The 23,208-nt window shown below is 47.0% G+C and overlaps 4 protein-coding genes across 18 annotated transcripts; 2 read left to right on the plus strand and 2 right to left on the minus strand.

The window, feature by feature from the left end:
* Positions 1-37: 37 nt before the first annotated feature.
* Positions 38-12,156, plus strand: LOC107323934 (uncharacterized). Of its 10 annotated transcripts, none has more exons than XR_014935269.1 (5): positions 38-322; positions 2,733-2,828; positions 7,095-7,288; positions 9,212-9,410; positions 9,557-12,156. XR_014935269.1 is itself a non-coding variant. In XM_085518349.1 (4 exons), the coding sequence occupies exons 2-4, from the start codon at positions 2,779-2,781 to the stop codon at positions 9,589-9,591; spliced, it is 279 nt and encodes a 92-aa protein (XP_085374475.1). In that variant the 5' UTR covers positions 38-322; positions 2,733-2,778; the 3' UTR covers positions 9,592-12,156. The 10 variants fall into 10 exon arrangements, 3 of the variants coding, with proteins under 3 accessions (XP_085374475.1, XP_085374476.1, XP_085374474.1); XR_014935266.1 differs by lacking the exon at positions 2,733-2,828 and adding an exon at positions 8,484-8,583 and having other exon boundaries at positions 9,557-10,651; XR_014935267.1 differs by lacking the exons at positions 2,733-2,828; positions 9,212-9,410 and adding an exon at positions 8,484-8,583.
* Positions 217-8,596, minus strand: PTAFR (platelet activating factor receptor). 2 transcript variants are annotated; one of them, XM_015883507.3, is made up of 3 exons: positions 8,469-8,596; positions 6,506-6,688; positions 217-3,739 (listed from the first exon to the last, which is right to left on the minus strand). In XM_015883507.3, the coding sequence occupies exon 3, from the start codon at positions 3,681-3,683 to the stop codon at positions 2,637-2,639; it is 1,047 nt and encodes a 348-aa protein (XP_015738993.1). In that variant the 5' UTR covers positions 3,684-3,739; positions 6,506-6,688; positions 8,469-8,596; the 3' UTR covers positions 217-2,636. The 2 variants fall into 2 exon arrangements, with proteins under 2 accessions (XP_015738993.1, XP_085374469.1); XM_085518343.1 differs by lacking the exons at positions 6,506-6,688; positions 8,469-8,596 and adding an exon at positions 4,207-4,224.
* A 241-nt stretch (positions 12,157-12,397) lies between the features above and the next one.
* On the minus strand, positions 12,398-21,347 carry DNAJC8 (DnaJ heat shock protein family (Hsp40) member C8). Of its 4 annotated transcripts, none has more exons than XM_085518346.1 (9): positions 21,255-21,347; positions 19,907-20,008; positions 18,654-18,710; positions 17,580-17,646; positions 16,780-16,833; positions 16,007-16,078; positions 14,890-14,981; positions 13,960-14,035; positions 12,398-13,180 (listed from the first exon to the last, which is right to left on the minus strand). In XM_085518346.1, exons 5-9 carry the CDS (start codon positions 16,810-16,812, stop codon positions 13,058-13,060), a joined length of 396 nt encoding a protein of 131 aa, XP_085374472.1. In that variant the 5' UTR covers positions 16,813-16,833; positions 17,580-17,646; positions 18,654-18,710; positions 19,907-20,008; positions 21,255-21,347; the 3' UTR covers positions 12,398-13,057. The 4 variants fall into 4 exon arrangements, with proteins under 4 accessions (XP_085374472.1, XP_015738994.1, XP_085374471.1 ...); XM_015883508.2 differs by lacking the exon at positions 16,780-16,833 and adding an exon at positions 16,894-16,988; XM_085518345.1 differs by lacking the exon at positions 16,780-16,833 and adding an exon at positions 16,894-16,988 and having other exon boundaries at positions 13,960-14,075.
* A 124-nt stretch (positions 21,348-21,471) lies between these two features.
* ATP5IF1 (ATP synthase inhibitory factor subunit 1) lies at positions 21,472-22,729 on the plus strand. 2 transcript variants are annotated; one of them, XM_085518351.1, is made up of 3 exons: positions 21,472-21,587; positions 21,659-21,771; positions 22,459-22,729. In XM_085518351.1, the coding sequence occupies exons 1-3, from the start codon at positions 21,498-21,500 to the stop codon at positions 22,598-22,600; spliced, it is 345 nt and encodes a 114-aa protein (XP_085374477.1). In that variant the 5' UTR covers positions 21,472-21,497; the 3' UTR covers positions 22,601-22,729. The 2 variants fall into 2 exon arrangements, with proteins under 2 accessions (XP_085374477.1, XP_085374478.1); XM_085518352.1 differs by lacking the exon at positions 21,659-21,771.
* The last annotated feature ends 479 nt before the right edge of the window (positions 22,730-23,208 follow it).

A 23,208-nucleotide genomic window follows, 5' to 3' on the forward strand; every position in this document is an offset into this window, starting at 1 on the left:
CAGAATGAGGGTATAATGGAAGTGACATCACCGCCATACAGAAGGCGGGCGCTATGGGGTCTGTGAGGGGGGAAGGAGCAATGGGGTCTGTGGGGCCTCGGTGTTAAAGCCTTGTCACCATGACAGGCCGCACTGTGTGTGTGGAGAACGTGCCGTGTGTGTCAATACAGCGAGGTGAGAAGAAAGGAGACATTAAAGGAGACCTTAAGGGACACCTTGAAAGGCAACGCGTTTGGAAACACGCTTTATTTAGAGGAACGTTTGAGGTTTCAACTGCAAATCAAACCCCCGTCCTGCAACATAGAAGCGCCAGGAGCAGAAGGTCAGATTTGGTTTAAAATGGCTTTTTGCTGACTTAGTTATTGCGACATCATCCCGTGAAGTGGCCTCAGTTCCTGCACCGTTCACCCTTCCCCTTAGAAGCAAGTTTCCATCTGTTCCCTTCAGCTCTCACTTGTCTTACAGCTGGTTTCTGTGTTTGTTTGCTTTGTTCCTGTGTGTATTTAACCCTGTGTGGATTTAGCCCTGTGTGGATTTAACCCTGTGTGTATTTAACATGGCTGTAAGTTTCCCAGTGATCTATAGAAGACCAACTTATACACCAAATAATCCCTTTCCATTTCCTCCAAGAGTTGCCAGACTCAAGCTCTGTCGGGTGCTTTGGCAGCTATGAAGCAAGTGAGATCTACCATCATGTAGGTGGTGAGGAGGAAAGCTTTGCCAGCTGGAAAAGCATCTCAGCCAGAATGTGCCATCTCAGGAGGGCAAATATATTGAAGCACGTTCCTCCAGCTCCCCAGGATTTGGGCTTTTAGATGCAGCGTTGTGATCCTCGCTGTGCACTGGGTGGCTGCAGATGTGGAGCAAAGCTTTGAACGTGGGTCTACCAAGAGGTGTCAGCAGGTATTTTGTGTGAGTGACCATAGTGGAGCCAGGAGGGAACGCATTTGCCTCATGGTCACATTCTGCTCTCTGCCCGGTACAGAATTGAGTGCACAGCTCACCATCAGAGACGGCATTAAAAAGAAAAAAGCCTTTTAGTGCTTTTGCTCATTTACACATATAAGCACAAAAGCTGCTGGAGGAGCTGCAGGAGATACAGCTGAAGGACACCCATCTCCACTGATGCATAGACAGGTCTGATAGCAATGTTGGTCTTTATCTTTGGAAAGACTCCAGCTCTTCTTTCACCTTCTCCTCATAACTGGTGGGCATGTGAAAGCTGCTGAGAACACAACAAGTATTGCCATGTCAGATAGACTTTTCTTACGTTACCGGCCAGACTCTCCCATGTAGTTTGAGGAACCAAAAAATGATTGTTAAAAACAAGTAGCTTCCCTTCCTTGCCCTGCCCAGTTTCCTGTGCTGGATTGAGTAATCACAGTCAGAAAAATAAACCTCAATTGTCTCATGACTTGTAACAGAAATAGGCACCCCTGGAAAACTACCCTAGGGCCCTACTGGCTGCTGCCAGCCCTGAGTGAGGACTCTCAAGTCTTTCCCAATTGCATGTATTTCATCTCTGCAAAGTGCACTGCATCACTATGCATCACTGGTTTACTCAGAGAGTGACCCAACCTAATACTTCATTTGTGGTAGATTATCAAGAACCAGCCAGCAGAAATAAAAAGGCACAATGGAAGGAAGGAACAATGCGCAGTTGCTTTTTACAATCCTCATTTAAATAAATAAGAATGAAGATAGAGAAGCATTTAAAGTTGGTTTTTTTTTGTCTCCTCATACTGCCCGTGCTGACAGCTGTCTTCTGTTACCCAGGGCATCCAAAATGAGGTGGGATCTCCACAGGCACTAAATTACCAGCTAGTCAAAATCTGAATGCAAGAGGCTACTTACTTTCCAGTTCTGCAGTCATACAAGAAACCAGGGCAGACAGCAGCCCCCTTTGGGGAGCTGATTTGGGATGGGGGCTGAGGCACTGCCGATTTCTCTTCCTTGTGTTACCTTTGTCTGGTGACAAAAGCTGTGAGCAAAGCCAGTTCCTAACAGCTGCTCAGCACGTTCCACCAGGTTGTTTAGAAGTCTTACAGCTCTGATACTGGACTTTTCCTGGAAGCTGAGCAGGCGAAGGACCAGGCATGGTGCTATCAGGGCTGACGTAATGGATAATCGCAGTGTACTTTGCTCACTGCAGACACTCACCGCATTTCTTTCAGGTTAAAGCAGGTTGCCTGAGCTGCTGGCAGTGCCCACAACTCAGACAGATGCTTTTCTCACAGATTTTTACAAGTTTCAGTTCTGCTAGTTGAGAGCGATAGAAGAAATCACAGAACGACAGAGGTTGGAAGGGACTTCTGAGTCCATTTGGTCCAACCCCTGCTTCAGCAGGGACACCCAGAGCCTCTTGCCCAGCACCACATCCAGGTGGCTTATGAAGGTCTCCAAGGAGGAGATTCTCTGGGCAATCTGTGCCAGCCTCACATTAAAAAGTTCCTCCTGATGTTCAGGGGGAACCTCCTGCATTCCAGTTTGTGCACTTGTCCTGTCACAAATGAGCGTTCATTCCTCTAACAGGAAAAATGAAAAGTAATATCCTGCTCCAGTCATGTCCCTCCGTGCCTTCGTCTGATGAGTGACTCATTCATGTACCTCGGTCTCTGCAGTCAAAACCGACTGACCTAGAACCCAACAGCATCCTCTTGATGGATGGTGCCCTCAATCACCGTATCTGTGGTTTGCTTGGAGCACTTGCGACTCCCTTTCATGCTTTTCAGATTCTGTGATACGTGCTTCTGGAACTTCTTGGTGAGGAAGCAATAGATGACTGGGTCCAACACGCAGTTCATACTCAAGAGGCACAAAGTCACCTGGTGAGCATCATTGAGCTGCTGGCGCAAGCGACAGTTTTCCTTCTTCCATTGCTCCAGAACAGTCAGTGTCCAGGGCAGGTCCACGATGTGATGAGGCACAAAGCTTATGATGAACACAACCAGCACAGTGCAAACCATCCAGAGCGCCCTTTGTTTGACATGAGCTTTCTTCCGCTGCTGCCCTGATTTGGAGAACAGGGTCCTGATAATGATGATGTTCCAGGCCAGGATAAATAGGAAAATGATATAGAAGAGGGTGCAGATGATGACGTGAATGACAAGAACAGGTGTAACATCGCCAGTAGAGTCATAGCGCTCAAAGCAACGTGTATAATTATTTGAGCCAATCTTCTCCACGTTCGTATTATCATCAAAAATATAATACAAAGCGCTGCCCACTGTTATGATCCAGATGGCTGCTGACAGAAAGATACCCCTTCTCTGGGTGGTAAACTGAGCTGCTTTAATAGGATTCGTCACAGCTTGGTAACGGTTGTATGTAATGACCATCAGGAAGGCAACAGAAGCGTAGGTGTTCACAAAAAATAAACTGCCAGCCACGTTACAGAGGAACTTGGGCATGATCCAGTCCCCGTGGTGGTGATAGTAAACAATCCACAGTGGCATTGTGACCAGGAAGAGCAGGTCAGCTACTGTCAGGTTCAGCATAAAGATCTTGATTTCATTGAGTTTCTTAGTGGGGTAAATACGGCTGAAAATCCAGAGCACGTAGCAGTTGGCAACAAAGCCCAGAATGAAAATGATGCTGTAGAAAACAGTGAAGAGGCTGTAGCGAAACTCAGAGTCTATTGGGCACACACTGCCTGCAGCAGCATCTTTGCTCTCTCCAGACATCGTGCTGTGGAGTGGACACGTGTGACCCACAATTCCTGCTGTAGCTTTTCTATTATCTGCAAATAAGAAGCATAAAAAGAGCTGATTGGGATTGTGCCATTGCTAAGCCAAAGCTCAGCTTTCTATTTCAGCTGTCTGGAAACATAGGAGCTTTTCACAGTGCCCCAGTTTGAGGTTCAGGCACCTGCTCTGTCCCCTTGGGTCCCGACATCTATCCCATTCCCACACCATACGCTGGGCCTTCATCAGTGTTTTTTGCTACTCTGTAGATCTCAGATCACTAATCTCTAAAGACTTCTGCACAAAGGTTCATATAACACATAAAACCATCCCCTCCTCTCCTCCCAGCTACACTGACTGAGCTTCTTCATCTTTTGCTATTGGCAAACAGGGTTTTCTTGACTCTTAGTTCTCTTTATTAAAGCCTGCCTGTTTTCTGTTGTGCCCTCATTCTGAATTCAGGCTTCTCTCAAATTGACATGGCTCTTTCTTTCTCTTTCTTCTTCCCCCCCTCCCCACATACCCCAAGTTCTGCATCAAATGCAATTGGAGCAGCAGCAGTTCTGTGCTTTCCTGTGAAAGTAAATGACAAACACAGTCACTGAAGAGATGCCTTCAGGATTTCAATGTTACCAGTCCCCGCCTCACTTAGTAGTTCTTCAGACCTTACCTACAGCTTTGACATCAAATTTCTGCACCATCAATGCGATCTGTATTCTCATCTCAGATCTGGGTGGGATTCAGATCAATCCCTTGTATACTCCAACCTGCTTATTTTACCATACAGAGGACACAAGGTCTGCTCTTCTCTCTAGCACCATTGCCCTGTAAGGCACTGGTCTCACCTCTCCCAGTTCTGCTGGTCTTTGCTTCCTTGGGAAGTCGGAGGGAGACAACTATCACAGAGTTGCTATTTTGTGGTGGGGAGCCACCAAAAAGAGTGTGTGTGAGGCTGCTCATTCACATCACACAGGGCTTGTAACAAATCCAAGCCAACACAGGGTTTGTAAAATGCAGGACGTGATGGTTTCCCATGTAAACCTTGCCACCAGTCACACTGCCTAAACTTCTTGTGCAAATGATGAGGGCAAAGCCAAGTGCTGCGCGTTGCAATGTGCTCGCTGTGCTCTGCCAGCCCCACAGACAACAAGTGTCTTACAGCAAGCTTCCTCCTCGGCAAGCACCATTCTGCCTCAAAACTGCATCTTCCCTAGCAGCGGGGGCACAAAACCCTTTCTGAGACACTTTTGTGCCCACATGCTGGTTGGTTCCTCATTTGCAGTGCTGCATTTTTCCTCTCCAAATAGGGAAGTCAGCTCTACCTCAAGAAAACTGCCCCTTTCCTCAGAAAACTCTGCAAACACCTTCATACTTCTTTGTACTTCCCTGCTGGGGGGAGAGGAAGGCAGCAGTCACCTTCCCCAGCCTGTCCCTCCTCACTCCTCATTGGTGCCCTATGGATGTGACAACTCTGGATGCCCATGTCCTGCTATGGGGCCTTCTCATTGCTGCTGGATGCTCTGCTCCCTGTTCTGATTTATGCAGGGTTCAAGGCACGTCCTACTGTCATCCATTTCTGCACCCTCATTTATAGATGAAAAGCACTCAGTGGGGACCAACCCCAGGTAAAGACATGAGAGGGTTTGCATCCCTGGTTCAGGGGGCAGCAGGCACAGAAGCTTCATGGAAGGGGTGAAGAGAGAAGAGAGACTCATGCAGATCTCTGTGCTTGATGCACTCTTCTAACAGCAGAATAAGAAGTAAAATGAAGACCTAATTACCTAAGATCATTACAGACCTCATAGTTGGTTCAAATCTGTATCCTAAACTGACCATTCTGACTGGCTGTCACCTCCAGCAGACAGTTCTGCTGTTTGGGGCTGGGATCTTTGATGTTACCCACAAAGTCAATTTAGGTTCTGCTTGCAGTGAAATCCCTCCATCCCTGCATGTCTGCTGCTGCATGCTGGGGCTCTATGAATTTCCCTGCTGTCTTTTTCCAGACCTGCCCCCAGCTGCTGGATTGAGCAGGTAGAAAATTAAACCTGCTCATCTCCCCACCTGCAAAGCCTTACACAGAAGGAAGACAGGTTTGGGGCTGCAATCTGACTGGAGAGATGAACGCATGGATGTGCTCTAAGTTGTAACTATGCTCTGGTAAAGGTGCAGGATGGGTGGTGGGAGGGGACGATGCCTTCTACAGCTCTGGCAGGGCTTGGTCAAACTCATCTACCTTGGCAGTAGTTGGCTGTGCAGTGCCAGTGCTGATAAGGTCCTTCAGGGAATCTCAGGAGAGTTTTTCCCTTTTAGTTTGCCAAGCCAGATGTTCTACATCATGCAACTAGAAGAGAGCGTGGCACCGCTCCCCTCCAAACATATTCAGACTTATTTCAGCCACTGTGACCATATGGGTCATCTCACTCAGTCTCTCCTCTTGAGGCACTTCCCCTTTGTATAAAACACAAACATTCTCTGTGCCAGAATGAGAGAAAAGTTGAATTGAGTTGAGTTCAAGCTGGCAGCTATGGGTCCCATACCCACTTGCATCAGGCTGCACTGTGTTACACATCCCTGGTAGCTGTAGCCCAAAGCCAGTGCCCAGTACACTCCCCAGAGCTTTCTATCATCAGCTTTACCGTGTGAAGAACTAGAGGTGGAAGTCACCAGCTGCACAGTGAAGTGGCTGGGAGAAACACAGACTCCAGTCCCAGTCTCTCCTATGGGCCATGCTCTCCCAGTAAGGATTCACTGGCTGATGGCCACGACATCAGATAAACATCTTTCAGCAGGAATAGCATCAATAAAATCTCTTTCGTGCTTACCACAAATGGATTCAGTGCAATGTGCCCATCTTCTGCTTGAGTAGAGATCGGTGTCTTATTGAGTGTGCTCGGTCCTCTTCTAAGAGTTATTTGCTCTGACCACGGTCTGAAAGGTCTCCACGAGGGCAGCTCTCAAGGAGAGGACACCAGAATGGGAGCAACTGCAGCATGACTGCAGAGTCACTAGAGAAGAGGAAACGTGTGACATCAGCTCAAAGGAAATGAGAAATAAAATAGCCTTGTAGAGGAAAGGCAATCAACCGCAGCAAAGATCTGGAAAGTCCTTAGAGCTGTTTCCTCAAAACATCTTCTGATAATCCCAAAGGAAGGCAGGGTTGGAATTGTCCTTTAGGAGCAGAATAGGAATCCACTCCTCGTCCCTGGGATCAGGTGGCATTTGAACAACCTTCTTCTAAATAGACGAGTGGCAGAAGCCAGAAGAGTTTTGACCCAATAACTTGAAGGAAGGGAAGTGCCAGGAGACTTGTATACCTCCCAGATAGACTCGTTCTTTAGCAGTCTCCTTACATTTGTGTTCGGTACAAACAGACCCAGGATTACAGCTGTGTCACATCTGCTTTGATCTCAGGTACATTCTGCAGGCACTGGGACACCACAGCATGGCAGATCTTCTCCTGGACCACTCGCCATCATGTTCTTACCACCACGACTGGGGCAGCCAGAGGAGAACTCATCACAGGGATGCAAGTCGGTGTGGTGCACAGGAGGATGCCAGTGATGAGCAAAGCTGCCGGTACAGCAAAGCTTCAGGTACAGCCCCAGGTAGGCCAGCACATTCCAAACTGCAGCTCCCATGCTGGGGGTTAAGCTTCATGCAGGAGGCACTAGCAGCTCTGCAAAGCTGAACCAAAGACCTTGGTCCTCCTCAAGTGGCCAGAGCCCTGTTTGTGCCCTTCCTGTGAGAGCGATTCTGGGAACTTACATTAAAAACAAATTAAAAGCACTCCAGGGAGGCTGGCTGGCAACTGGTCCCTGGCTTTGGACAGAGCAGCCGGTGAGGATGTCATGTCACTGCAGGAAGGGGACCCTTAGCAAAGGCTGCAGAACTGCAAAACAAAGTGTGCTGTCCTGAGCAGCCAAGTTCTTAGAGGAAATGAAAGCCTGGGACGTCTGGGGCTGGGGAGGAGTTCTGGTCAGAAATCACTCCCTGCTCTTCTGGGGCTGCGCTGCTGCTGTTTCTGAATGTACAACATTGAATCCAGCGTTCAAACTCATGGTGGTTTTGGGAGCCCGACTTACAGAGCAGTCTGGGTCTTCCAGCACACAAAGTCCACCTGCACTGAATGCCATCCTGAACGAGCCTTTAGTTTTATTAAGAAAAGGGGGAAAAAAGGATACTTTTGCTCGCTGTATCCGGGATGCTGGATCCTGGAGGAGCAAATCCCTGGGGATTGAATTAGTGGGAGAAAAACTCAGCACGGAGTGCAAGCAGAGCAGCAGCAATTAGAGCAGGTGGGCTCTGCACACACACACAGCTGCTTTGTTCAGTGACAAGGGTAGCAAATAGGAACAACACGAAGTGCCGGCAGGATGGGAGCAATGAAGTGCTGTGTGTGGGACAAGGACACAAGTGGGTGTGAGCCCTGCCAGTCCCAGGCAATGGGTGAGCTCTGCAGATGTGCCCTGCGTGGAGCCAGGCAGGCTCTGGGTGGTTTTGTTACACGAAGCCCCCAGACAAACAGCCACAGGCTGTACTACCACCACATCCCTGTGCTTCCACTGCTACTCTGTGGTTGTGAGCTCCCAGCAGGGCACAGGGCCGTGCCACCACTCAGGGCACAAACACACACATCTGCTGGGGGCACTCAGGCAGAGAGGGTGAGGGCAGCCTCGGGTCAGAGACCTCAGGGGGATGCACATCCACACAGCAACGAGACAGAGCATAAGGAGCTGGTGAGCTCAGGAAGGAGGGAGGTGAGCAGAAGGGATGGGATGTCCTTACCTTGGGGCTGTCCAGCCCAGCAGGCGCTGGTCCTCCGTGAGCAGCAGCGTTGAGCCAGGACTGAAGGAGCTCTACCAGGAGGAGCAGGGACAGGAAAGAAGGCGCTGGTTCGCAGGTGGGTGACTCACTTCCCTCTTGGCACTTGCAACATGGCTCGGATATGCCCCAGCCACACCCTGGTGCACAGCACGGATCTCACAGGGAAATGGCTGTGCAGGACAGGGGCTCGCTGCTCTCTGCCATCATCCTGTGCCCTGGGATGGGGCAGCCCCACCTGCAGCAGCTCCACGCCAGGGATCCGGGCTCAGCATCCTCCAGGCTTCTCATTCCCTTCCAAGCATGGGTAGCAGCCAGAGCAGCACTCCATGCTTGTTCCAACACCTCAGCAGCAGCAGCTGACTTACAGGGAGGCACTGTGTCAGCATCGGGCTGCTCAGCGTGGGAGTCCCAGAGGACCATGAGGAAACACTGGCCAGAAATCCACCCCAGGCTGCAGCCTGATGGATAGAACACTCTTTCTTTGGGGCTCGCTCACTCTTTGGCTCACTGACACAGTCCCAGGGCATTGCTCAGGTTTCATGTGGGGTTTCCCCAGGTGTGCACCGACATTGCACAGACTACAGGCATAACACCACTCTGAGTCACTTGTGCTGTAATGAGATTCCACATTTCCTTCTGCTGCCTGCATTCACCGCAGGCTGTTTAACAAGGAAATGCTGCTGGCTTTTCTTTCTCTTAACAAGAGCCAGCACTGGTTTCTGCAACGAAGGAGGCATGAGGATTCTGAGAGCTGGGACAGCCACAAAGGGCTGAACAACCACTGCTGGGAGGGGCACAGAAGAATGCTGGTCAACACAGCAAAGTGTCCAGACAGGGTGTGCCTGCAGCTGAAAAGGATGCGTCCAATAAGACCCATTATCTTCAACTTGCATCCTTGCTTTGGTGAGAACACTGTTAATATTAATTTGACTGGATCTGTATTTGGCAGGTCACCCTGTGGTCACTGAGGGATGTGGGCATGGTGGGGGTGGGGATGGACCTTGGGGTTTTCCAACCTTAATGATTCTGTGACTTCTCTGCCACTGTAGGACGTGCGGGTGTCTCGGATGGGAAACCTCAATGAAGCAGGTACTGCCAGAGAAGCTGGCAATGTGAAGAGTCCAGTTCAGTGGTATGGAAGAGGTCAAACTACAGATCTCCTGCTAGAAATGAGAGACTCAGCTCTCCCAAAGCGTGTAGCTGTTCTTGCCCAAGGAGTCTGAAAGCCTTTCTGTGCCCATATTGAGCACAACACCAAGTCCTAGCAGCAAAAGGCATTGCCAAAACAGCAGCAGCAGCCAGCAGCCAGAGGAGCACCGCACTGCAGCAGCAGAGCCCTGGGAAATAGGGAGAGATCTCAGCCCACAGCGCAGCCACACTTGCTGTCAGGCCCTGGGGCAGCAGGTTGGTGCACAAGACAAGAGACAACACCCAGATCCCATTCCTGTGTGAATCGCAACTGTCCCAGCAGAGGAGGCCTTGCTTCTACATCTGTTTATAGGAAGAAAAGGAAGCCATGACAGCCTGTGCGCTCCAGATAACAGCACTGCATGCAACAGCCAAACTCTTTGTGAAGGAAACTTGCTATGCTGAAGCCCAATCCCTCAGTTTCGTTTGCTTTGAGAGAGCCTAGTCTAGCACAAAACCCTCCTAATTGCAAGAAGAGAGCACCTGCCCTTGATATCTCCCACCTGGGTCCTTCTATCCAGCACTGCCATTCCTATTGGTAATCCCCCAGAGCTACAGTTATGCTCCTGAAATAGGCAGGGTAGGAGAAAGAAGGGTTCTCCATGCATTCACAAGGACAGGGCATCTCTTGGGAAAGAAGAAGAAGTCCAGAAGAAGATAAAGCCACATACTCAGCATAGACAAGGTGGTGCTGGACCCAATGCACCTGGCTTCATGGAGCTGGAGATGATAAGCAGAAGAAGGTATCTCTACCAGCATCTGTCAGTATGTAGCAGAGACGTCCTCAGTTGGCATTTTTGTGTCTTTTCAACCAATTTCTTGTTCATTTCCCTCCATAACCTCTTGTTCTTGGGTTCAGGAAGGGAAAAACTTGATGACTTGGTTTCCCTCTGTACCTCTGCTTGTTTTCATGTACTCTTTATGAAGGCAATACAGTAAAGCATGTCTAAAAACCAGGCATCTGTGTAATCTGTAAGGCACCACCACCACCCCATGGCTTCACAGCAAGGAGGACTGTTTTCCACTTCATTCTGCCTTTCCTAACAGAATTCTGATCTATTCGCTACCAGGAATCCTGAGCAGCAGGAGTAAATGAGAGCACACCAGTGTGTGCTACAACCCAAGATAAATATTAAGTAACACAATGGTTTATGCCTCTTCAAGAACAGATTTCATCTCTGTCTTATCGCTCAGGTTTTCTACAGCTGTCATAGCTTGATTTGCAAAGGGAAAGGCAACCCCTTGGCCTTTGAAGGGAACCAAATCCTTTTGGGATTCCTAGAGATCTCCTTGTTCCCACTGATGTGATTTCTTGTTTTACATATCAAGGACAAATACTTCAGCCTACACACAGCACTGACCCAAAAACAGCTCCAAAGAAGAAGATCTGGGGGTTTCAGGCTTTGCATCATCTCTGCCTCTTGAAATTGAAGTGTGTTTCATTCAGTCTATCTCACAGCTTTGTTGTACAATGCAGAGGCCGAGCAACAGCTCAGACTGCATCTATTGGGTGCCCGCATTGCACATTCACTTATTATCCATCCAAGCAATTCAAACAAGGAACAAAAGGATCTAAATTAACCTCCCAGGCTCCCTTTACTAGAGCAGGGAAATAGACAGCAAGGGGCCAGGTATTTTATTGTTGCTAAAGCCCACCCAGCTGGTGAGAACCTTCAGAGGACTTGGCTGATAAGGCAGGAGAAAAACTGCATATTCAGACATACAAACATACAGGTGGGACAGGAAGAAAGGAAACAGGAGCAGCTAAATTGAAAGTGAACAACCTTATTTCGAAGACACACATTTTTGTGCCCTGGCCAAGGCACATTCAGTGGAACTAATGACTTGAAGGAGCTCAAGGCTGCTGCCCTCAGGGTCAGTGCTGTGTCGCTCCATTGGTCACACTCATAAACAGATGCATTTCTGAGAAAGAGAATCAGGAACTTCACATGGGTCATAAGAAACATCTCAAGTTCTAACAGGACTCATCCTGTTCTACTTGGGGAGACAAACAAGTGTGAAAAGAAGATCTGAAAGGTCAGTACCATGTGTCAGCAAAGTGATTAAACTATGTGAAAGGAAATGCTACCAAGACTTCAAAATCAAAAGCAATGTCTGGGAGAAAAGTCACTGGGAGAGAACTCCAAGTGAGCAATACTTTGACGGGAACCAGAGCCAGCTGAGTGAAAGCAACAACATCTTCTGGGTGAGAGACTCCAGCTGGATCTTCTGCACAACAGAGCTCTACCCTCTGAGCTACTGCCCAGCACTGCTCGTCTCTTACAGCCCTTCATCCGGGAAGCAGAGGAGATGCATCTCAGAGATAACACCACTAAAGTGAGCTCATGTTTTCCCCACGATTAAGTCTAACTGCTGCCTCAAAGAAGTTGTGTCCCTCCAAAGCATTCCCAGGTGATGAAGGAACAAGCAATGCCAATAAAAAGGAATTTCACTGTCTGAACGCAGCAGTGCTGTACAGTTCAGTCTACCTTAGTTTTATAAGGAAGGCATGTTTGGGAGCTGCTTTTCCTGCAGAGAACTGTGTGTTAACACAGCTTGATTACGTCTTTGGAACAACTACAAAACCTTACCAGGGCGAGTGTTACTGAGCAGTAGTAACAGCTCAGTGGCCAGCATTCAATTTACAATTGTATCTTTGAATAATTCCTCGCCAAAAAAAGAGAAAAAAGAAAAAAAAAAGGTAACTTGGGTAAAAATTTATTTTACATACAGACCATTGCAACTTAACTATTATTTGAGACGTTCTGTTATCTTTACAGAAAGTGACCAGCTGGTCTGAGATTAACAGAAGTGTAAGCTTGAGAGCTGCGATTTCAGAATGGAAATTAGATCTTGGGAGAAGAGTCCTTCCAAGCACCATGCAATGCAGTGGGGGGCTGCAGGTCTCTTAACAGCAGCTCATCTGCACTGAACAGTAATGGAAGCACATCTCCAGAATCAGCTCAGACCTTTCTGAAGCTGAACTTGCTGAGAAAGATGATGCCTGGACAGGCACAGATGCATTTCTGACACTTGGTTCAGCTCTCAAACTAGAAATGAATATAGTGAAACAGCACAATCTCTGTAAGGTACAAAACATCGAGTTACAGGGCAGCAGACAGACAGGACAGCAATAATGGGAGGACCCTCCTAAGCCATGTATTCTACATTTAGCGAGTTCCTGGCTGGGTTCAGACTATGGCCCTAGTTCAAATGGACTGAGTACAAAAAATACTTTGACCAATAATTAATTGAACTGGAAACAAACAGTCTACTAAAAAGCAATTCTTACTCTAGGTGACAATGAGTCCTTAAAAGCAGGGAGGGGACTGGGGAGCTGCTCTTTGGCAGTGCTGCCAAGATCATTCACGCTGCTCCATTTTTACTTTAGGAGGTCTCAGGAAGGTCCTGTTCTTCTTTTCTTTCTTGCCTTTTGTATTTGCCTGGAAATTTCTCCAGCTGTCCACACGACCATCCCGACTTTCCTGGAAACAAAGGAGAAAAAGAGGAAGGTTAACAACTGCAAGAGCCAGAGAATAGATTTTGCATACTAGCTTTGAGAGATCAGTATCAATTTGCCCCTTATGCTGCACCCTGGCAGCCAGGACATGCACCAGCAAAGCTGGAGAACACGCTTGCAAGTGCAGAGGTTCAGCTGTTTAGGAGCAGTATCAATAGCTCTGCAGTTCTCCTTTTTGGTACATCATTATTTGCTTGTAATATGAGTTCACATTTCCTCAGCATTTATCCTTCCCTGCATCTGCAGAGCAACAACACCCAACTCCTCCAACCACAATGACCACAGATCACAGAACTTCTGCCAGCAACGCTACCAGCAGCTCACATTGCTGTACCTGGCAATAAATGACATAACTCCACTGTGCACTCAACACAGCAGCATTACACAAATGCAGTCAGTTCAGTGTTTTCCAGGATACCCAGCTTCCTGTATCCATATGGTACAACATATGAACAGAGAAAATCTGCCCATTTAAGTCACTGGAAGAAATCCCATCTGTCTGCTTTCCAATGGATGCCAGCCCAGCACACAGAACTTTCTGCCAGACATCTTGTTGTATAAAGGCCTCTTGAACATAGTCTGGGACTAAGCTTGAGTGTAAATGAATAATCTGGCACATCCTTTAAGGAGGTCCTGCACATGGCTATTAAATTCTTTCCTGCCCACCCTGCTCTCTATGCCATAGAACTTGCCCTCTGGTGTGTAATAAAGGAAGAATTACAGGCTAGATCAGCTGCTGATTACCTCAAAGTTCTTCTGCCATTCTCGTTCTCGTTTAGCTTTCTCCTGGGCTTCAATTTCTTCTTCTCTTTGTCGTTTCCTGGAAGGGAAGCCACAATGAAGTTGTGAACCACAAGCACCTACATTAAAGACACAAAGTGACACTTTCAACACCTCTCTGAAAGCTCTTCCAATTTCTGGGTACATTACAATTCTTGTCAGTAATTATGCACTCCTGTGGCTGCACAGCAAAAAACAATTGGTTTCAAAACTAGAGCGAGCAGAGATGACAGCATGGCACCACTGACAGCAGACACATTTAATCAGTGAGTCATCTCTTGCAAAACAAGTTGGAATCCTTAATAACTCTAGTGATAACTATCTACAACTGCTCAGGGTACATGTTTTGAGAAGTTAATAAACACATGAGTGTGCAAGTAAGAAGGAGAAGGTTTTTCCCTTTATTTTTATCGCAAGAAGCCCTGCTCTGTGAAGTGCATCTACAGCAGCTACTCAGGCAACAGGCGACTGATTACAATCACACGTGCCACAAGATATTTCTGGCAACTAGTTAAAATTAAAAATCAACTGTTTGCACGCAAACAACACTTAAAACCATTTCATTCTGCCAGCCTTTACAGAGTATTTAAGCATAGTAAATGTATCTTAAGAATAGGAGGGAAAGCTCCCTATTCACATTCTTCAAGCACAGACATCTGTACTCAATAAAGAACACACGGAATCTACATCATTAGAGGTATTCAAGCTTCATTTTAACAGGATCCTTGTTAATCTAATCCAAGGCTGAGCTTTCAGCAGGAGGTTGGACCAGATGGCTCCCAAAGGTCAGTTCAAACATTTATTTTCCTCAGATTCTCTAATTTCTCATCTTTTCCTAGGACGTGTGAGGGGCAAAGCAGAGCCTGAGCTGCACAAGCAAAATGCTATTGGTACCTTTCATGCATTTCTTTAGCTTCTCTTTCTTTCCTCTTAATTTCCAGTTCAGCAAAGAGCTTCATTGTCTGTTTGTACACAGCCTGTTTGAACTGTAAAACACACATTTGGTCTTAAAACAAGGCACGTTAACACAGTTAGAAAAATCTATTCTACAGAAGAATGTGAGAAGCATAAAAAGAAAGTAAAGCAAGGCTGTGTGGGCACATGCATATGTCCTGCACTGAGCTCAGTCCATAGCAGAGACATAGGAAATGGTTATATTCTAGCCCTAATGTAACCAGGAAGCAGCTACTTAATAACCTAATAATATTTCATTTTCATTCTGTGCCTAAACTGAACTTCATTTCAAGCTCTCCTATTTTGTCCATCGAGTTCTACAATGCCACAATATTTGACATATTAAAAGAAGGTTAAATGGTCACTGTATAGATGCCGATTTCCCAGCTGACATCCTTGATGTGTTGTAACAATTTAGCCCTGGCTTTGCAGTGGAAAATATCACTGTAATTAAAACAAACTTCACTATTAAAGAACAGCAAAAGACCTCTGAAAATCAGTGCAAAATAAGAACATTATGGAGTTGCTGGGATGGCACCAAAAGGAAAAAGAACACTTTGTAGGAAAAAAAATGATGAATTTGTAAGACGAATTTGTTGCAGAACAGCAGATCTATCCTCAAAACAGCAACTCTATCCTCAAGTGCAATATGCTAGAAACAAGCCTTCCTACAACTTGTCCCTAAAAGCACATTTAGACATGCTGCAATGGGTTCTCTCTGCTGACAGTAAGAATGTCTCCAGCATTCAGAACATACAATGAAATTCAAGTCAAACAAGAGTGTATGATGGACAAGCAATAGTGCCTTGCTCCTAGGAAAGAACTGGTTATTTTGATCTAGGTAACATCATAATGCTTTTCCTCTTTACAGTACAGTCAAACTACTTCCAGGCTGGATATTACTCAATACATGATACTTCTACAGTCACAACTTACTCTTCTGTATGCAGAAGGATTTACAACTCTCAGACAAAGAAATGTCTGCATACTGGTTTAGATTCCCATTCCTTAAAATACATTCTGTACTCCTCAGTCACTTGGAAACACACAAACTTACAACTTCAGGATCATCTTCTTCTACATTGGGAGGTTTTCCATCCTTCTTTAATTGCTTCTTTTTTTCTTTCACCTAAAGATTAAGAATGAAAGTAATAGCCTACAAAGCTTTATAAGGATCCCCCAACTATATCTAAATAGTATTGTGTTCTATTTGAAGAACTGTTTGTTTGGATGACTGTAAGTTCTTGATTTAGATCTATGTTTTATTTTACATGAAAATCTCCTGGCTTTCAGCCCGAATATACACACGATCAATGTCATATGAACTGCAGACATTAAAAATAACAGATACTATTCATTCAACATAATCCCCTATTTTTTTTGTTAGTTTGTTTTTAAGGTACATTTACATCCAACATGTACCATCCAAACTAGCAGGAAGTTTATTTTGCATTGCAATGCTTGAAATATTAACAATAACAAGCAGAACATAAAGTGTTCCTTGATTTACAGCATCTGGGTTCTCCCATATCAGCTTGTTATGTATAGTCTGCTCATATTACTCAACCAACGTCTTGACCATTGCAATCCAAGCTCCTTTCCTTATCTTATAGGTCAAGTTTTTCCCCAAAACTTCCCAGTCTTCAGCTTTCACCACCTATTATCTTCCACCCACACAGATCTGAACTGCATCATTCATTCACAGACTCAAAAAAAAACTATTTAGGTCAGATCTTGTGGTTTGACCTAATTACTTCAGGTACCAAATTTCACTGAGTTATCCTGTACTGAGCACAAACGCAGCCTCGGACAAAGCACAGCCGTTCATGCCTTGAGAAGCTCAGTCCACCTGCACAGCTGCATCACGAGTTTTGTTCAGTTCACCTTTTAACAACCAGGAGAAACAAAAAATATCAAATTAAGAACAGTTTATGGGATACTCACAGTATGTTCCACATATTCTTTTCCTGCTTGTATCACATCCAAAGCCCTCTTCTTTTGCTCCTGATCTAGCAGCAGCTTGTATGCTTTATCTACAGCTAAAAAACAAGTACCAACATTAATAGTACCAGTAGTCACAATCAAAAGGCATCACTGCTACTTTGTAGGGTTTTGAGGGTTTTTTGTGTTTTTTTTTTCCCCTATTACATCCAGGTAAATGATTTCATGATATCAGTCAAATGAGATGTGGGGTGTGGTAGTGTCAGAGACTGTCAGAAACATCTGAACATTATAGGGTTAAAGCATCGATCCTATCAAGTGATTTAGTTACAAGGTATAAGGTTTAGCTTGAGGTTGGCAGTGCCTCTGAAACCATCTTATTACTGTTACACACTCTGAATAAAATCTAATGCACAGAATAAACAGTTTTTCTTGAACTATCCTGAAGCCCAATGGATGAGTTGGTCCTACTGCAAACTAACAATACCATTACTGCCACCTAGTGAAATGCTGCTGCTGAAATGCCAACCAGCTGCCAACATCTGCTTCTCCCTCGTCTAAAACACCTCTGCAGCAATTCTGTCCTTTGGTGGGGCCTTACAAGCATTTAAAACAGCTCCAGAATAAACAGTATATAAACAGAATAAAACAGCCCAACTGCAGCTCAGCCAAGGGTGAGAGTCACTTACCTTCAAATGCCTTCTGAGCTCTATCTGCATCATCTTGGTTTTTGTCTGGATGTACCAATATTGACAGCTGCAAAAGAAACAATCTTGCCATCAAGATCTTTGTAAAAAAAAGAGAAGACTACTTCAGTATTTTCTGTGAGAGAACAGCTTAGATAGGAGGAATCAGAGGGGATGACATCCCTTTGTATACAAGCAAATCAGACGACAACACAGTAGACTAAACATCGGTAAGAGTTAATGAAGGTTTCTCAGTGAAACTGAGGTCCAACTTCTGTAACAAAAAGGCAAAGAGAAGCTGCAGTTTGGGCAATGCAGCCATACAGACACCTTCCAGCCACAGCAGCACAGGGCTGACGTGAACCACTTGTACACATGAGTTTCAAACCTTTGGTCTTAAAAAGAAACAAATGTACAAAGACCATCCTCAGCCATAGTTTACCACTTCTCCTGCATCTCCCAAGAAGTCCTCCAGGATCTCTAAAGTTATTCAAATATTAAACTACTTAAAAAGATGTGTACATTTTTTCCTTAGACTCCTTCACTGAAAATTAAGGAAACATTTCCCTGCAGTCTCTGTAGAGCAGACAGGACACTGACTATTGCCAGCAGAATATGAAATCTGGAATAATGTTCCCTGTGTTACACAGAGCAAAGAAGAGGAGGCATTGAGCAGGGCTGCTGCTCTCTCAGGTAGCCCAACCACAAAAAAAACAGTGAAATTCTTAAAGAAATCTCAAAAATAAATACTTCTGGATCAAAGATAATGTATTTAAGAGAAAGGTAAATGTCAAATGTTGACCTCCTCTTTGGACTAAACTTCAATACACTGCTTATACGTGGGCATTTCAGTTCACATTGGCTCAGTCACTCATGTTACAAAGCAGCAAACCATGCACAGACCAGCTTTCCCCTCACAGATACAAAGATTGTTCTACACATTTCTTCACAAAACAGCTGCTTGTCTCTACCCAGACACAGCTTTTCCACTGCTTTCCCCATTCCCAAGCACAGCTGCACAATCTCTGCAGAGCTTCTTGTTTCATTTCAGAAGCTTCAAATGCAAAAGTCAAATACCTGTCGGAACCTTTTCTTTATTTCTTCATCTGTAGCTTCAGGATCCATCTGCAGAACCTAAAAAAGACAACAACAGAGCAAATTCAACTGTATGCCCCACGTTTCAAGGTGGGCAAGCTCTGAAAACTTGGTTCATCAGCATACAGGCACATCAGAAAGCTCACCCCAATGGGAGCTGCTTCAGGATATGAGTTTTCACCTAGTAAAATGGAAACGTTTTAAGGGACACCATGTTTGGGACACTGTATTTTTAGCAGTGCTATGTTTCTTTCAGTGTGCCAATGTAATTTGGCAGAAAATAAACTCCATTGCATTTCTGTTTGTCTTTAGATATCAGAGAGGCTGGGAACAGCTGAACATAGATTCTGAGCAATGCCCAACCCAGTGCTTTAAGTCTGGTCACAGAACTTCCATAGTTATGAATTCACAGCTCAAGTCCCCATTCCAACACTGCTCTTTCTAGGAGTCAGTATTGTCAGGTTCTCCTGATGCTGCCAACATCTCACGTTGCCCAGGGAACCACTATGGATCACAGAACTTGGCTGCAGGGTCTGCACTTCACTCCAGTCTCTGTACCATTTAATGGACTCCTTCAATACCGGCTGCACTCTGCTTCTGGACCCCTGTGGATGATGCTGTACCTTAGTTTGCAAGTCACCTATTGCAATAGTTTCACCATGGCAGAGGGTTGGAACTGAGTGGGCTTTTAAGGTCCCTTCCAACCCAAGCCAATCTGTGATTGTACGAATACCCAGAACATCACAATGTATTCCCTTCAGTGTTTTCCTTGTAAGATTTTAACTGCAACTGGAACAACACAATACATCATGCAATGGAGTTATGCAGTTCCCAGTGACTCCTCCAGGATTACTCTCTGCTATAACAAGTGAGTCTCTCTATCCTTCTATGAACAGAAGTTCAGTGGGATGAACACCCAAAATAAAGGACAATCAGAAACCCTAAGACCACAGTGGTCAGAAGGGAACCTGACAGCGTGCCACCTGTTATGTTATCATTCACAAAGCAGTTAGCATTACTCTGCCAGTGCTGTTAAACAAGAGAAGCATGGCAACAACAATTTCATCCTGCCATAAAGAAAACAAGCACATATAGATCATCCTCCTGTCTCCTGCACTGTAATCCATGGTTAGAATTCGGTACCTTTCTGATTCTGGCCTCTTTCCATTAAGAAATACTCAGTAAATCTAGAATGGGATGTGCTATGTCAGACAGGAGAACACGATCAGACCAACCTCAAAAGGATTCAAGTTGAAATAGGAAGATCCAGGTCGGGTCAGCCGGTCAATTTGGTTTTTTGATGTTAGAACAGAATCTCGTTTTTCAATTTGCTTCACCTGCAGAACAAAAGACGCTCTCATTAACCAACCATAACAACATATTTACCTGCTTTCCTATGTGATGGCTACACCAATTGTTATCATTCGGTGCTATAACTCACAACACCTCTTGCTCATCTCAAGCCTGTAGTAACTCAACATTAGCAGGACACAGTGTAACAGCACCGTCAGCATCATCTTTTAGCTATAAAAGAAACCCAGAAAACATTTCTGTCTTTGTCTTCCACGTCTTGCTCAGCAACGGAGCCTTTTTGCCCTCACTTCACTCCTACACTTTCCCAGTGCCGTCATCCCGATACCTTGGATACCAGCTGCAAAGCTGCTTTTAACCCAGCACTGCCAGGAGAGCCCATTGGATGCCATCACATCACTGTAAGCAAGCAAATACGTTTCACTCTGACCATTTTTATCCAGTCAGCGCAATTTACTTCCCCATCCTCTCGCTGTAAACCCAAACCAAAGACCGGACTGTCAATCACTATTCATCATTAGGGAAAGGAATACGTAGATGTTCACTGAACAGTGCTCAATTAAGCAACCTGAGGGATGCACAGAGAAAAAGTGGGGTCATCCCCCTCCAGCTCCCACACAGGAACAACGGGCTGAGCTGGGAGCTGACAGCAGAGCACACAGAGCAAAGGAGCTGCGGGGATCCAGCGGGAGGAGAACAGAGCAGAGAACAGCACAGAGCAGCACAGAGCAACATAGAGCAGCACAGAGCAACATAGAGCAGCACAGAGCAACATAGAGCAGCACAGAGCAGAGCACAGAGCAACATAGAGCAGCACAGAGCAACATAGAGCAGCACAGAGCAACATAGAGCAGCACAGAGCAACATAGAGCAGCACAGAGCAACATAGAGCAGCACAGAGCAGAGCACAGAGCAACATAGAGCAGCACAGAGCAACATAGAGCAGCACAGAGCAACATAGAGCAGCACAGAGCAGCATAGAGCAGCACAGAGCAACATAGAGCAGCACAGAGCAACATAGAGCAGCACAGAGCAGCATAGAGCAGCACAGAGCAGCATAGAGCAGCACAGAGCAGCCCACAGCGGAGCCCATCGTGCCGCTCACATCCCCACACAACCGCAGTTCTCGGGCCGCCCCCTCCCGCCCCCACACAGGCTCCGCTCCGCCCGCCAGGCCGCACTGCCCCCATGTTAGGCCGCGTTGAGCCGTAAGGGGACAGACTGATGTCGGTATAGCGGGGCCGGGCTCGCAGCCCCCCCCGCCGCCGTTACCTCGCTGTAGAAGGTGAGGAACGCCTCCTCGGCGGCGCCCCCCGCCCCGCGCTCCTCAGGAGCCGCCATCGCCAGCACCGCGTGACGTTGTGCGCATGCGCCAGCGCGACAACGACACCAAGAAGGCGCCTCAGTCACGTGATCGCGGCGACGCGTCGTGGTAACGCGGGAGGAGGGCGGAGGAAGCGGCGCATGCGCGGTGGCGCCCGTCCCGCTCGGCCCGGTGTCCAAGGGCAGGCGGACATGGCGGCCGTGCTGGCGCTGCGGGGCGGCCTGAGAGGAGCCATCATGGTACAGCAACAGCAGCGGGCGTGGAGCTCGGGATCCGACCAGGTGAGTGCGGGGCGGTGTGAACGGGTGGGGGTGTGAGCGGGGTGAGGAGCTCAACGCCTTGTTTAATGCAGCTCGGGGAGCTGGGCAAAGGAGCCGGGAAGGGCGGAGGTGGCGGCGGCTCCATCCGTGAGGCCGGAGGAGCGTTCGGTAAGAAGCAGGCGGCAGAGGAGGAGCGATACTTCAGGTGAGTGACCGGGTGTGGAGCCATCGGTACAAAATAGACATGGAGATTATGGAAAGGGTCCAGAGGAGGGACAGGAAGATGATCAGGGGCTGGAGCACCTCCACTATGAGGACAGGCTGAGGGAGTTGGGTTTGTTCAGCCTGGAGAAGAGAAGGTTGCGGGGTGACCTCATTGCAGCCTTTCAGTACCTGAAGGGAACTTACTGCCAGGAGGGGAGTAAACTCTTGGAAAGGGCTGATAATAGCAGGACACGGGGAAATGGTTTGAAGTTAAAAGAGGGAAGATTTAGGTTGGATGTTAGGGGGAAGTTCTTCACTAGGAGAGTGGTTAGGCCCTGGAACAGGCTGCACAGGGAGGTTGTGGATGCCAGGTTGGACGGGGCCATGGGCAACCTGATCTATGGGGTCTCTATGGGGTCTATGGTGTCTCTGTGGGGATCTATGGGGTCTCTGTGGGGGTCTGTGAGGTCTCTATGGGGATCTATGGGGTCTCCTGTGCAACCTGATCTAGTAAAGGTGTATGTTTGGTGGCCCTGCCAGGCAGGGGGGTTGGAACTACATGATCCTTGAGGTCCGTTCCAACCCGAGTCATTCTGTGATTCTGTGAGGGGGGGCTGAGCTCTGAGCCCTGCCCCGCTGCGGGACCCCGGTGTGTGCGGGGCCCACCCCGCGTTGTGCTCTGTTATAGGGAGAAGGAGCGGGAGCAGCTGGCAGCCTTAAGGAAACACCACGAGGAGGAGATCGATCACCACAAGAAGGAGATCCAGAGGCTGCAGAAGGAGATCGAGCGCCACAAGCACAAGATCAAGGAGCTGAAGGATGATGACTAAGCTGGGTGGTGTTTATGTGCGGTGTAAGACAGCCGTGCAGACTGTGTGCTTTGGCCAAAGTTATCCACATGTGTTGTGTTACGGTGTGGTTGGCAGCAATGTCAAATAAACTGCTCGGTGTCTCTCTTCTGTTCATTAACTGTTTAATGAGGGTATAAAATAAGATCCGCTGTCTGGTTGTAAGTATTATAGACTCATAGAATGGCCTGGGTTGAAAAGGACCATCCAGTCCCAACCCCCTGCTATGTGCAGGGTCACCAACCAGCAGCCCAGGCTGCCCAGAGCCACATCCAGCCTTGAATGCCTGCAGGGATGGGGCATCCACAGCCTCCTTGGGCAACATGTTCCAGTGCGTCACCACCCTCTGGGTGAAAAACTTCCTCTTAATATCCAACCTAAACCTCCCCTGTCTCAGTTATAAACCATCATTCCCCCTTGTCTTATTGCTGACCACCCTTGTAAACAGCCATTCCCCTTCCTGTTTATGTGCACTTGGTAGAGGGAATTTGCTAGGAGGTGTTATGAGTGTTCTGATGTGGATCCCTATTGCCTATCATGCCTCTGGGACGTGTTACAAACCCTGATGTCCCCTGGCACAGTAGCAATAC

This window comes from Coturnix japonica, chromosome 17 (genome assembly GCF_054131305.1).
Source record: "Coturnix japonica strain WE chromosome 17, WE-NBRP24, whole genome shotgun sequence".
Taxonomy (NCBI): Eukaryota; Metazoa; Chordata; class Aves; order Galliformes; family Phasianidae; genus Coturnix; species Coturnix japonica.

Excerpts from the sequence above, each read along its gene's own strand:
- LOC107323934 (XM_085518348.1), top strand. The coding sequence starts at position 120 with ATGACAGGCCGCACTGTGTGTGTGGAGAACGTGCCGTGTGTGTCAATA. Across the intron at positions 323-7,094 it reads AGAAGCGCCAGGAGCAGAAG|GTACATTCTGCAGGCACTGG; the intron begins GTCAGATTTGGT and ends CTTTGATCTCAG. Across the intron at positions 7,277-9,556 it reads CCGGTACAGCAAAGCTTCAG|GACGTGCGGGTGTCTCGGAT; the intron begins GTACAGCCCCAG and ends CTGCCACTGTAG.
- PTAFR (XM_015883507.3), bottom strand. The coding sequence starts at position 3,683 with ATGTCTGGAGAGAGCAAAGATGCTGCTGCAGGCAGTGTGTGCCCAATA.
- DNAJC8 (XM_015883508.2), bottom strand. The coding sequence starts at position 21,323 with ATGGCGGCTCCTGAGGAGCGCGGGGCGGGGGGCGCCGCCGAGGAGGCG. Across the intron at positions 20,009-21,254 it reads TCCTCACCTTCTACAGCGAG|GTGAAGCAAATTGAAAAACG; the intron begins GTAACGGCGGCG and ends TTTGTTCTGCAG. Across the intron at positions 16,989-17,579 it reads AGCTCAGAAGGCATTTGAAG|CTGTAGATAAAGCATACAAG; the intron begins GTAAGTGACTCT and ends CTTGTTTTTTAG.
- ATP5IF1 (XM_085518351.1), top strand. The coding sequence starts at position 21,498 with ATGGCGGCCGTGCTGGCGCTGCGGGGCGGCCTGAGAGGAGCCATCATG. Across the intron at positions 21,588-21,658 it reads GGAGCTCGGGATCCGACCAG|CTCGGGGAGCTGGGCAAAGG; the intron begins GTGAGTGCGGGG and ends TGTTTAATGCAG. Across the intron at positions 21,772-22,458 it reads GAGGAGGAGCGATACTTCAG|GGAGAAGGAGCGGGAGCAGC; the intron begins GTGAGTGACCGG and ends GCTCTGTTATAG.